Source organism: Limulus polyphemus, unplaced genomic scaffold (genome assembly GCF_000517525.1).
Source record: "Limulus polyphemus unplaced genomic scaffold, Limulus_polyphemus-2.1.2 Scaffold2060, whole genome shotgun sequence".
Lineage (NCBI taxonomy): Eukaryota > Metazoa > Arthropoda > Merostomata > Xiphosura > Limulidae > Limulus > Limulus polyphemus.
The window spans coordinates 189,834-203,256 of record NW_013667670.1 but is presented as its reverse complement, the minus strand read 5'-3'; the positions used below and the strand labels follow the sequence as shown (position 1 = coordinate 203,256).

The 13,423-nt window shown below is 34.8% G+C and overlaps 2 protein-coding genes and 1 long non-coding RNA gene across 3 annotated transcripts in view; 2 read left to right on the top strand and 1 right to left on the bottom strand.

The window, feature by feature from the left end:
* LOC111087366 (uncharacterized protein CG3556-like) overlaps positions 1-4,795 on the top strand; it is a 19,884-nt gene extending 15,089 nt beyond the window's left edge. Inside the window, exons 5-6 of the mRNA XM_022393764.1 lie at positions 1,857-1,993; positions 3,875-4,795. Of these exons, the coding sequence (XP_022249472.1) occupies positions 1,857-1,993; positions 3,875-3,948 (211 nt within the window). The 3' untranslated portion in view covers positions 3,949-4,795. The remainder of the gene's footprint in view (positions 1-1,856; positions 1,994-3,874) is intronic.
* On the bottom strand, positions 4,678-6,910 carry LOC111087367. The gene is made up of 2 exons (XR_002612058.1): positions 6,777-6,910; positions 4,678-5,165 (listed from the first exon to the last, which is right to left on the bottom strand). It is a non-coding gene; the product is annotated as an uncharacterized LOC111087367 (long non-coding RNA).
* Positions 6,911-10,395: 3,485 nt separating this feature from the next.
* LOC106465819 (uncharacterized protein CG3556-like) overlaps positions 10,396-13,423 on the top strand; it is a 14,434-nt gene continuing 11,406 nt past the window's right edge. Inside the window, exons 1-2 of the mRNA XM_013926054.2 lie at positions 10,396-10,521; positions 11,055-11,131. Coding sequence (XP_013781508.1) covers positions 11,077-11,131 — 55 coding nt within the window. The 5' untranslated portion in view covers positions 10,396-10,521; positions 11,055-11,076. The remainder of the gene's footprint in view (positions 10,522-11,054; positions 11,132-13,423) is intronic.

Genomic DNA, 13,423 nt, shown 5'->3' with positions numbered 1-13,423 from the left:
TGAGAAGAATTCTAAGAAGAAAGTAAACCTACAGACATCGGTCTTGTTTAACAAAATGTATTATTACGAACACATTTCTTAAATTACCAATACAAACGTAATTGAATTTGTATTGATGACAAAGCTACAATTTTTGAACTATTGATCTAACAGCACCTACCATCCACAATAAGGGATTGAATGTCACTCTTATAACGCTCCAACAGTTAAAAATGCGGAGAATATTTTATGATATGCCACGGATTCGATCCCAGCTCCGAAATCCAGAGCTCTGCCACAGAACCAACCCACGCCCAACTAAATTAGATGGCCTTGGTATTTTTTAAAATTTAATTCTAAATAGATATCATCACATCTGATTTAAATATTTTAATTACGTGATTTGTGCTATAAAAAAAACAATATTTAAACATAACAAACAATTATTTAATTTTTGATTGAAAATTTTATTTGTGAAATATACAAACAGAACAAATGCCAACAGACCAGACGCACTAACCACTAAATACGAGTCACCCAGTTGGATAGCGGTACGTTTACGGGGTTCAATTCCCCGCGGTGGACACAGCCAATAGCTCAATGTGGCTTTGTTATAAAACAAACAATTAAATGTGCTAACAGAAAAATGTTTTAGCCCTTGGTGGAAACATGTGGAACGGTCTTAATCTTTGTGTTTCACAAGAATTACTCTTGGATCTGAGTGTAGAAGGTCTAGGTACCACACGCTCAGATGTACAGATCGTGGGACTGGAACCCATCATCAAATGTCAACAAGTTGGGTCTGAGAGTAGAAGGTCTAGGTACCAGTCGTTCAGATGTACAGATCTTGGGACTAGAACCCATCATCAAATGCCAACACGTTGGATCTGATAGTAGAAGGTCTAGGTACCAGTCGTTCAGATGTACAGATCGTGGGACTGGAACCCATCATCAAATGTCAACAAGTTGGGTCTGAGAGTAGAAGGTCTAGGTACCAGTCGTTCAGATGTACAGATCGTGGGACTGGAACCCATCATCAAATGTCAACACATTGGATCTGAGAGTAGAAGGTCTAGGTACTACTCGTTCAGATGTACAGATCGTGGGACTGGAACCCATCATCAAATGTCAACAAGTTGGGTCTGAGAGTAGAAGGTCTAGGTACCAGTCGTTCAGATGTACGAATCGTGGGACTGGAACCCATCATCAAATGTCAACAAGTTGGGTCTGAGAATAGAGGGTCTAGGTACCAGTCGTTCAGATGTACAGATCGTGGGACTGGAACCCATCATCAAATGTCAACACGTTGGGTCTGAAAGTAGAAGGTCTAGGTACCACACGCTCAGATGTACGAATCGTGCGACTGGAACCCATCATCAAATGTCAACAAGTTGGGTCTGAGAATAGAAGGTCTAGGTACCAGTCGTTCAGATGTACGAATCGTGGGACTGGAACCCATCATCAAATGTCAACAAGTTGGGTCTGAGAATAGAGGGTCTAGGTACCAGTCGTTCAGATGTACAGATCGTGGGACTGGAACCATACCAAATGTCAACAAGTTGTGTCTGAAAGTAGAAGGTCTAGGTACCAGTCGTTCAGATGTACAGATCGTGGGACTGGAACCTTCTACTCTCAGACACAACTTGTTGACATTTGATGATGGGTTCCAGTCGCACGATTCGTACATCTGACGACTGGTACCTAGACCTTCTACTTTCAGACCCAACGTGTTGACATTTGATGATGGTCTAGGTACTACTCGTTCAGATGTACGAACTGTGAGCCTGCAACCATTATCAACTGCCAACAAGTCATAATTATCAATTTCCCCATATCATGTAGAGGCATCTTGATTAATGTTCATTGTTTTTGTTTAGGTTTGAACTGGATGAAACATCATGGGGACCATTTGTCTATAAAATTGCTGGTATGGCTAATGACCCTGCCGGTCAGAGATTCTGGATTCTTTACATCGAAAACCCAGACACTCATGAACTTCATTTCTCAGAAAATGGTAAGAAACGCCATTATAATAGATCATTCTGGAACTGGTAAAAATCAAACTTCTCCAAGAAAAGAAACAAAACGGCATCATAAAGAAAAATTATCTAATTTGATCACGAGCATGAAAATTCATTAATTCACCATTTGTTGTTTTTCTTCTAACACAAGTATTTTATAGTGTATGTTGTAATATTAACGTGTCATTTCAAATCCTTTTTTAATATTTTGCATTCAGACTTTAAAGGTGTAAGCACTTGTGATGTTCACAATCTTTGAGTTTCTTTCATTGCGTAAAAAAAACAAAATATTTTCCTTTCAGTGTTAACTGACGTCATGGTTCATTTCACGCCATATCACAGCAACACTTTTAAAACAAGGCTAATATCAAATTAAAACCGTAAAATTGTCGCAATTTAGAGGTGGATGTAGTACTTAACAAATCGTATTTGTTTATCACAAGACCACATACGGTCACCAGTATACTGATTTTAGGAACACATTATACGTCTGAGGATTGTGTGTGTATTGTTTCCACAGAATTAAATCAGAATTTTGTTTTTAATGCTGATTATACAAATACAGGTTCTTAGCAATCAAAACTGGACAGTTTTGTGGAATTATTTTTAGGACTCTGTGTTTTGTGTGAATATCCATGCATTTGATGCTTAACATCTTGGAATTGTTGGAAGAAAACACTGATAAACACTTCACACCTTTAAGACGTTGGAAGAAAACACAGATAAACACTTCACACCTTTAAGACGTTGGAAGAAACACAGATACACACTTCACACCTTTAAGACGTTGGAAGAAAACACTGATAAACACTTCACACCTTTAAGACGTTGGAAGAAAACACTGATAAACACTTCACACCTTTAAAACGTTGGAAAGAAACACTGATAAACACTTCACACCTTTAAGACGTTGGAAGAAAACACAGATAAACACTTCATACCTTTAAGACGTTGGAAGAAAACACTGATAAACACTTCACACCTTTAAGACGTTGGAAGAAAACACAGATAAACACTTCACATCTTTAAGACGTTGGAAGAAAACACTGATAAACACTTCACATCTTTAAGACGTTGGAAGAAAACACAGATAAACACTTCACATCTTTAAGACGTTGGAAGAAAACACTGATAAACACTTCACACCTTTAAGACGTTGGAAGAAAACACTTCACACCTTTAAGACGTTGGAAGAAAACACTTCACAAGTGTTTCCTTCCAACGTCTTAAAGGTGTGAAGTGTTTATCTGTGTTTTCTTCCAACGTCTTAATGCGATAAACACTTCACACCTTTAAGACGTTGGAAGAAAACACAGATAAACACTTCACACCTTTAAGACGTTGACAGAAAACACTGATAAACACTTCACACCTTTAAGACGTTGGAAGAAAACACTGATAAACACTTCACGCCTTTAAGACGTTGGAAGAAAACACAGATAAACACTTCACACCTTTAAGACGTTGGAAGAAAACACTGATAAACACTTCACACCTTTAAGACGTTGACAGAAAACACTGATAAACACTTCACACCTTTAAGACGTTGGGAGAAAACACAGATAAACACTTCACACCTTTAAGACGTTGGGAGAAAACACTGATAAACACTTCACACCTTTAAGACGTTGGGAGAAAACACAGATAAACACTTCACATCTTTAAGACGTTGGAAGAAAACACTGATAAACACTTCACACCTTTAAGACGTTGGAAGAAAACACTGATAAACACTTCACACCTTTAAGACGTTGGAAGAAAACACTGTTAATTAAACTGTTTTTAATTCAGATTGTTAGTTAGATATAAAATCTTGAAGATGTTGGAAGTAGCCATTTAAACATTTTATGATTCAGTTTTTGTTTTTCCTGTAGGTGTCGGCAAACTTTATCTTCAAAACGAAGACCACGTTGTATTTTGGTACAAAACTGTATTGAATTTCATATAAGTGTTTTCAAAATTTGTGAAAGAAGGTTCCTCGTCAATTTTAGTAACCCTCTTTCTTTTTCTTTTAACGTAATTTTAACCTCAGCCGTATTGCATCGTGAGTGTAGTTAAGCCTTGTTTTCAAGTAATTTTTGATGTCGGTCATATTGCAATGCGAGTGTAGTTAAGCCTTGTTTTCACGTAATTTTTAATGTCGGTCGTTTTGCAATGTGAATGTAGTTAAGCCTTGTTTTCACGTAATTTTTAATGTCGGTCGTATTGCAAGTTGCAACGTGAGGGTAGTTACTAGTTAGGCTAAATGATAAAATAGATATGATTTCTAATTTAAAAACAAACAAAAAAAGAAATATCGCAAGTAAGTAAATATTGTTCTTTACTAGTTTACAAGTATATATACGTTTTGTGTAACAGTTTTTCTCACAGTTCGACTCATTAGGAAATAACTTCAAGAAACATAAAATTAACGTTACAATGACTTTGGTGTTGTATTTGTATTTAAAAGAAATTGACATATTGAAAAGGGTTCAGAGATGGGTTACTAGGATAATTCCGGGGATGGAAGTGTCATTTTATAGGCTAAAATATCTTAACGTATTTTATCTTGAGAAAAGGAGGGTAAGAGATGACCCTACTGAAGATTACAAGATTATCCAGTAGGAATTTGTCTTGCATTCTGAAAACAATAGGACTAGAGAACAAATGTTTAGGATTTGGAAAAGACAGACTAGACTCCAGTTAAGACTGTTTTATTTTTTATAACAGGATGGTAAGCTTATGAAATGAGTTGCTTTTGTCAGTAGTAAAGGCCAGCACTTTACAGGAGTTTAGGAATGGAATCAACTATTTCCAGAAAAATAAAGGGAGGCAGGGTTTAAATGTTTACTTTTCTCATGTGTGGGTGTGCAAGGAGAGCCTTGAAGGACCAGATGGTCTCTTGTTGCCCGTCTGTTTTGTAGTTTATGGAAATATGTATTTTTATTAGAATGAAGATAAGGAATGTATGTAATCCTTTGTTTTAACACACAAAAAGAACACAATAGTGAAAAACCACATTTACTGTGGTCCTTGCTTTCAACTGAGGTGATGACATAGAAGTTATTTTCTCGGTACATCTCGTTCCCAGGCGGGACTGCGGTAAGTCTTCAGACATAACAACGCTAAAATCCGGAGTTCAATTCCTCACGATGGATACAGCAGATCACCCACTGTGGCTTTGCTCTAAAAACAAAAAAATACAACCAACCAACTAGTCAGTTCATCTTGGGGTTCATGGGCGTTATTCCAGAAAATTCTTTACTTTAAAAAACTTTTATTCAAAGTATATAACAAAAAATTTTTGTCTATAAGACTCAGTGTTTTTATAAATTTACATTCAAAGGCGGCCGTATTATTTTGAAAAGTTAGTTAATGAAGCGCCAAACTTAATTGGTCGAGCCGCCAACACTAGCAGAGGATTGGCTGTTTCCATCTAAGTACCTGAAGTTTCGGAAAACCTGCGTAAGGAGCTGCGCAGAAAACTCAAAAGAGCGAAAACGTGAAGTCATTATTTAATATACAAAGTCATTAGATTTTGACAGACTTAGTAGGGTACCAGGAATCACATCTATTTTTGTATTTGGTCTTTCGTTTTATTTGTGAATTGAAATGTTAGACGAAGGGCTTAGATAACACTTTGACCAACGATGTAACAATAAAAGTATAAGAATAAATTAACTTTCGGTTGGTTCCCATTCTTTAAACCATAAAAATGACATTTGAAGATTTTCGCTTACTCTATGACGAGGACTTAAAGGGGGTTGTCTAGTAGCGTGTCATATGAAAATACAATTCCAAACGTTATATTTACCATACAGTATTTCGAGAGAAATGTTTAGTTTGTTTAATGTGGAGGTCATCAACCTTTTCTGTATCATGGGAATGGACGTGCAATCTTTCGTTCCCTCGCTGAAATATTCGCGTCCGTTGTTAAATGTATCCCAACATAGTAGAAACTTACGAAATGATAAATTAAGTTGAATAGTTATTATTTTTACCTCCTGCCCTACCAAAAGATCTTATAAATTCGATTTTAGTGATGTTATGTTCTTATTAGTGTATTTGTTATATTACCATGGTAACATGAAAGGTATTAGGGTATGTTTTATATTACCATGGTAACCTGAAAGATATTAGGGTATGTTTTGTATTACCATGGTAACATGAAAGGTATTAGGGTATGTGTTATATTACCATGGTAACATGAAAGATATTAGGTATGTTTTACATTACCATGGTAACATGAAAGGTATTAGGGTATGTGTTATATTACCATGGTAACATGAAAGATATTAGGTATGTTTTATATTACCATGGTAATATGAAAAATATTAGGGTATGTTTTATATTACCATGGTAACATGAAAGGTATTAGTGTATGTGTTATATTACCATGGTAACATGAAAGATATTAGTGTATGTGTTACATTACCATCGTATATAAGTTGAAAAATGTTCAAATTTTGTAATTAGTAGATATTGCTTGGTAGAACTTAACTTTGTATTGATTTAGGCTTAGTGATAAAATTATAGATACAGTTTTTTGACAAACACTTTTTTTAGAGAAAAGTAGAATATATTGTAAAGCCTGAGGCCAATAAAGATTAAATTAATATAAATAAAACTCTGGTCCTTGTTTTGATTTATTGGTGACGTAAATCATATCATTTCTTGAGAATAATTCAAGGCTTAAAATATGGGATTTTCATTGATGGGACAGGTTTCAATATAAGGTACACTACCTTGCCTAAAAGGTTAAACTTCTTTGATACTGACTGTTTTAAAATACCTTACCAGTTGCTCTGTTGTTAGTCTCTAAATCAAGGGTGTTACAGTAACTCTGTAGTTAGCATATTGTGCTTAGCACAATATGTGTTGGCTTTTGATCTCACAAATTAGAAATCATCATTCAAACATTCTGCGTACGGCCCTAATTTTCTGTAGTAAGTCAAACTACGTAAGCAGCAGGTGGTAATTGCTGTATTAGAGTGACGTAGAAAGTAGCCTCGCACGAGGGAAGCAGTTGTAATTTAGTGCTGGCAGGATTAACTAATTACCATTTCTGAAATGTAATCAATACATTAAGTTGGATTACAAAATATCCAACAAAATCAAACTAAATTAAGCTAACAAATAATTTGATATCAAACGTTAATGACTAGTCCTATATCCAATTACCTGGTGTAGAGGCTATTTTCTACGTCAGTCTAAAGCAGCGGCTGTTTAGCGCTTATTGACAAACTGAAGTCATGATGTTTTTATTTAATAATCATTATATATTTAACCAACTTTACGAACAAAAAGTTATTTTATTCTTGTAGTGCACGTTTCGTAAACCGGAAGCCAAAACTACTATGTATTCATTAAAGAAGTAGAAAATTATATTTATACTTGTCATAAAACATTAGTATTAGGCCTATTACGTTTTTAAACACTTCATTCTATATCTAGTCCCTTAGGGATTTACAAGAATTAGAGGTACAATAACACTATTTCAACCACACTATATTTGTCATATTCACTTCCAACGACGCGTTTCGCCCAATCCAACGCTCTTCAGGCCGCCAGGGATACAACTAACACAGCAGTGATTTGTTTGTTGTTAAGCCTTTTTGTTTTTAATTAATCTATTAATACTTTAACATAAAATTTATTTCCAAAGACGTGAAATTAGTGGTGACTTTAAGAAAAGTAAAAAAAAAAAAGACACAAAGACTCCCGCACTTTCAATGAGTGATGGAACAAAAATTCGAACGGTTTCGAAGAGTGGTGAAACAAAAGAACAGACGACATTTGGGTGCATTATAAGAATGACCATCGAGCCTCACTATTCGATAAGAAGAATAGCCCGAGAATTTATGAAGGCGCTGTTGATTAGCTGATTTTCTTCTAGTCTCTCATTTCAAAAATAGGGACAGCTACAAGCAGATAACCCTTGTGTAGCTTTTGGCAAAATTCTGAAATTACACACACAAAAACAAACAAACAACAACAACAGAAAAAAAAAAGCTCTCCAGTGCTCGGGTCCTTTATTGGATTTTTAGAGTAACTTGTTAGTTATCCATCCTCCTCCTTGGTTCAAAATGGCGCAATGGCTTTCCTTGCTTAATACTTGCTGGAATTTCAGCCACATCACAAATCAACGTGTCTCCTATAACAATGAAGACACTATATAATCCTTCTAATAAAAAGGGTATAAAACTCTTTAGCAATGGTTGGTTACGGGAAATATTCATTTACAGTAGGTTTTACAAGTGATTTCCAAGTAGAAACTAGATAGTGGCGTTTAACAAAACACTGATGTCTACCAATAAAAGTATATGAAGAAACGATCCGAAAATCTAGCAATGAGTGGTGATTTGTTAAAATGTGAAGAAGATACCACCAATTCTAGTAGACATTAATGTTTTGTTAAAGGTGTGCAGAAGCTACCAACAAAATAATGGGAAGATCGAGTAGTAATTTTGCAAAGTAATCTTAATTTCAAAACCCGATTGATTTTTAAGCTATGTCAGAAAGTAGAAAACTGGGCACATGAGATGGGAAGAAAAAACATATTTATTGACAAATAAACCAAACAAATACAAAAAAAATGGATGTGTATTTACATAGAAATCTACACATTTGTTTTTAGTGGATCTGTGAACAGATTTCTTCCCTTGAGACGAATATCTGGCGAATTGTACACGTTGAAACTAAGCAGAACTCAGAAGATACCAAGGCTCCATAATGAGACAGGAAACATCTTATTCTTTACTTTCAATATCATTAAACTGGCACAGCTTTTGTTGGCTGTAACATATAGACAGACACCTTTCAGCCACTGGGGGATCTTGCAATCGTGTACCTTTTCTACACTAAAGTGCAAAATTGCTGCAACATCCCTGCAGGCAGAGTAGATGGTATGTGTTATCGAAAATAAAGACACAAAGGCAACTAGAACAAACAATTTAAACAGCTTTCTTGACCACATGTTTATGCCGAAACTGCATAGAAACTAACTAAACAAAAACATTTAACAAAGATGGTGGATAACAAGTAATATGCCCACGTATCAGATTTCTCCCCTCATCTCTGGTTAAGGCTTTACCTCAAGCTGACAAATAAAATGAAAGTAAACCCAATCCATTATAAACTCGCGACATGGCCAATAAGCACTTTGACTTTCCTTTGTTTATGAGAACAATTACAGCCATATGAACAATACAATCCTTTAACAAATAATTGAAAATCGTGATTATATATTATAATAAAAAAAACATTTTAATCATAATTTAAAAATCGTCACAAGAGAATGTATTATAATAAGAATACCCTTTAATTTTAAAGGACAACATAACACTTAATAAAAAAACAAGAAGAAAACTCTTTGACTACAACTTATATAAAATAACCTTTTCATACAAAAATACGCGATAATGTTCTTTGATACTCACGTACATATACAACCATTTAGTGATTGAATGGCATATTTAAAGAACTAACAAAGATCCCTTAACCCATTTTAGAACTGGGATAGTCTAAAAAACTATGCAAAAATGTAAAAAAAAGAACAGAACGAAAGAAACCTTTGAATAAAGATCACTTGCTCCGTCTAGGCAAAATTGTTACAAAATAAAAAATAAATTTGTTTGTTTAATTTCGCACAAAGTTATTTGAAGGTTATCTGCTTTATCCATCCCTAGTTTTGAAGTTCTAGACTAGAAGGAAGACACCTAGTCAACATTATCCAAAGTTACTTGAAGGTTATCTGCTCTATCCGTCCCTAATTTTGAAGTTCTAGACTAGAAGGAAGACAGCTAGTCAACATTATCCAAAGTTACTTGAAGGTTATCTGCTTTATCCGTCCCTAGTTTTGAAGTTCTAGACTAGAAGGAAGACAGCTAGTCAACATTATCCAAAGTAACTTTAAGGTTATCTGCTCTATCCGTCCCTAATTTTGAAGTTCTAGACTAGAAGGAAGACATTATCCATCGCCAACATTTGGGCTATTTTTATCAACGAATAGTGGGATTGATCATAACTATATGAAAAGAAATAAAATTCTTTAATGCCAAACATAACATACATTAAATTAAAATCAGTTAAGAATGAAATGATTAGCAAATTAAATAAGTGAAACCCGTGATATTTTGTTTCACTTGCCGTGTATTTGTAAAACATATGACACTTCCATACAGGAATCTACCACCCCTCAGATCTACAGTCCGGCATGCTACCTCATAAGCCTCGCCCGACACATTAAGTTAAATAATTGTTTTTATTTCTTTGTTTATTTCATTTGGTGTTTATTTGTAAAACGTGCAATTTATAAATCACGCCATTATTCTGTAATCCGAATGTTATGCTTGCACAACGAATTTCAAAAGAAAGCCGGAAGTGGGCGGAGTCTCTTGACTGTAATACCGGTACACATAGCTAGTTGCACGATAAGGTGAAACTATTTGTAACTATATAAACTGGACGCTCCAGTCATCGTAATATAAGAAAGAGTGGAATAAACTACTGGCTTAGCAGCGAAAATACGAAGAATTATCAGGTATAGTGTCATAGGAAACTTGTTGTTAGTATTTTAATTTCTAATTAACACATTCCAAAAATATCAATATGTTTGTTTACCTAAAACCAACCACTGTATCTGAATTTTGTTTAAGAAACTTAGAAAGTGAGTTAAAAAGGGGAAAGTTTCTTGTTACTTATCGTTGAGGAGATGTAAGAATAAGTGGGAACAAATAATAATAATAAAACTAGGTTTTGGCAGAAAAGATTGTTGTGGGGGTGGGGACTGTGAGAAGTTCCGAAATGTCCGGAAGACTGGTTGTAGCTGATAATTTATGTTGTTATTTCTTATTAGTGTTTTCTTGTTCTCAATTTCCTTGAAACTAACGTCAATTGTGGGTATCGTACGAAAATGTAACTATCCAGTATCAAACTTTTAAAGTAGTTTTGTTCGGTTAATATTCCTAACATTATATATAAATATTTAATGTAGGAAATGAAAAAAAAAGGGAGAATTAACTAAATTTATTTTCCGATAACATTTTTTTTTTTCTATTTTCTCTAACACTGTAGATAGGTAGAGAGAAAACTGATTATGAAGATTTTCGTTGTTAGTGCATTGTTTTTATTGGCCATTGCGGCGAAATCAGGTGAGTGTTTGTTTTCGTTTGGTTAATTTAATGTATTGAACAACTGTATAACATTTTTGTACCACGTTCCAATTTACTTTACTTGAATATTTGAGTGTTCGGTTTTCTTGTTTGTCTATACTGAACGATACTATTCACCCTACACAACAACCTAAACATCCGGGTAAAAGACCCCTTTCATTTCAAGTATAAAAACCAGTCTGCTGCACCCGTCATCTGAAACGACTACTTTACCATCATCAACCGCGATAGTGGTTCATAATGAGGATCGCTAGGAATTGTACAAAACCCTAATAGAACGTTCGGGCAAAAAGCTCCTTAAACGGTAGATTCAGTTAAAACAACCCCTTAAAACTTTCAGTATAGACTGCTAAAGCTGTTAAAGTCGATTTATTTCTTTTATATTTTATATAAGCTAAAAAACATAATTCATTGCCCCTTGAAGTTAGTTTTCTTACAAATATCTGGTGTTCCTTTAAGGACCCAGCATTGCCAGGTGGTTAGGGCGCTTGACACGCAATTTGAGGGACAAGGGTTCGAATTCCCACCCCACCAAACGTGCTCGCCTTTTCAGCCGTGGGGGCGTTATAATGTGACGGTCAATCCAACTACTCGTTAGTAAAAGAGTTGCCCAAGACCTGGCGGGGGGTGTTGATGACTAGCTGCTTTCCCTCTAGTCTTTCACTGCTAAATTAGGAACGGCTAGAGCAGATAGCCCACGTGTAGTTTTGCGTGAAATTCACAACAAAACAAACGGCTATATTTATTATCATTACAATGTATAAAGTTAGCTATCATATAAGGTAATCCTTTGCTCATGGTTGAGCAATTTAAAAAAAAAAAAAAAAAAAAAAAAAAAAACCCCCAGACAAACAAGATGAAGTAAAACAAAAAAAAAAAAAAAAAAAAAAGAGGGGGGGTAAAACCTGCAAATAGGGGTCGTATAAAAAGTAAGGAAAATAGGCTGAAGAAACTAGTTATTATCTACTCAAACTACAAATCTCGAATTTTGGCTCCACCAAATGTAATTCTAGGAAACAGCATGGGGGGCCAAAATAGGGGTTTGTAGTTTGAGTAAGTAATGTCTAAAGTATATCCAGCATTGTTTCCTTACTTTTTTTTACGATCTATATTTGTTATTTATCTTGTAATAGCAAGATTCAATGTAATTTTTGTAATGCGCCTACAGTAGTATCACTTCTCGAACCCGAAAATTTAGGATTGCCAGACCCTGATCCAAAGCTTTCGACTGTTCAACAATTTAAAATTATTAAAATAATTTAATGTTTCATATTACAACAAAGCTTAGCTTATATTGTACTATTGCTAGTATTTAGTAACCCCTTGTATCTGGATATGTGCCAGCGAGGCCTTTCGCTTAATACCAGGGCTCATCAGGGCGGCTTGGATACGACAGAGCAACAACTGTTATGGTGTGAATTATAATAAGTTTAAGTTTAATTGTGGAAAAGATTAATACCATGATCACTTATGTTGTCACGCGAGCATGGAAAAATAACCGACCTTGTATGTACAGTCATTGGGAAAGGCTTTACACACCTCTGAATACGTCTGTAAACCTGCGTTAAGTTTACTTGTTTACAGATTTAAGCGAAGTGTAACATTCTATGTAGTTTCGCATAATAAAATGTATATGTTTGTAAATAATTCTCTTCATATATTTCCAGGGTCCTTTAAAAATTAATGTTAAATTTCCTGGTTGTTTTATCTTGGACATGACGCAACAACCCACGCGCTCTGAAATGTACCACGAAAAGTTACACAATGTCCGGATTTTTTCAAGCTCAATAAATCATTGCGATTCATCTATTTTTTTTTTTTTTTTTATCGTGTGTTTGTTCTCACAAGATTATAATGGTGCAAACATAGCCAGTTAATATCACTGTAGAAGTGGCTGAATTATTTAACAACATTTACATTTGCCCTATTGGAGAACTATCAACGGAAAGGAAGTTATATTTTCACAAGTGACGACATGGTGTATTAACAAGTGCGTTTACTAGTGGTCACGTCTAAAGCTATTTTGATTAAGTTCTGCGTATACCTGAAAATAAAAGTGAAAGCTATTATTAATTTTCCCCAAATATGTTAAACTGTTTGTTACTGATAAACAACTAAGTAGAACATAAACTACAGCATGAAATAATGAAAGGAAACAAGATTTTACTCCAAATCTAATTACATAATTTTGAATTACTCCCCCCCCCCCACCACACACACACACAGCTGTGGTGAAGTGACGTCATTTCCGTGTATAAACTAATTCGTTTA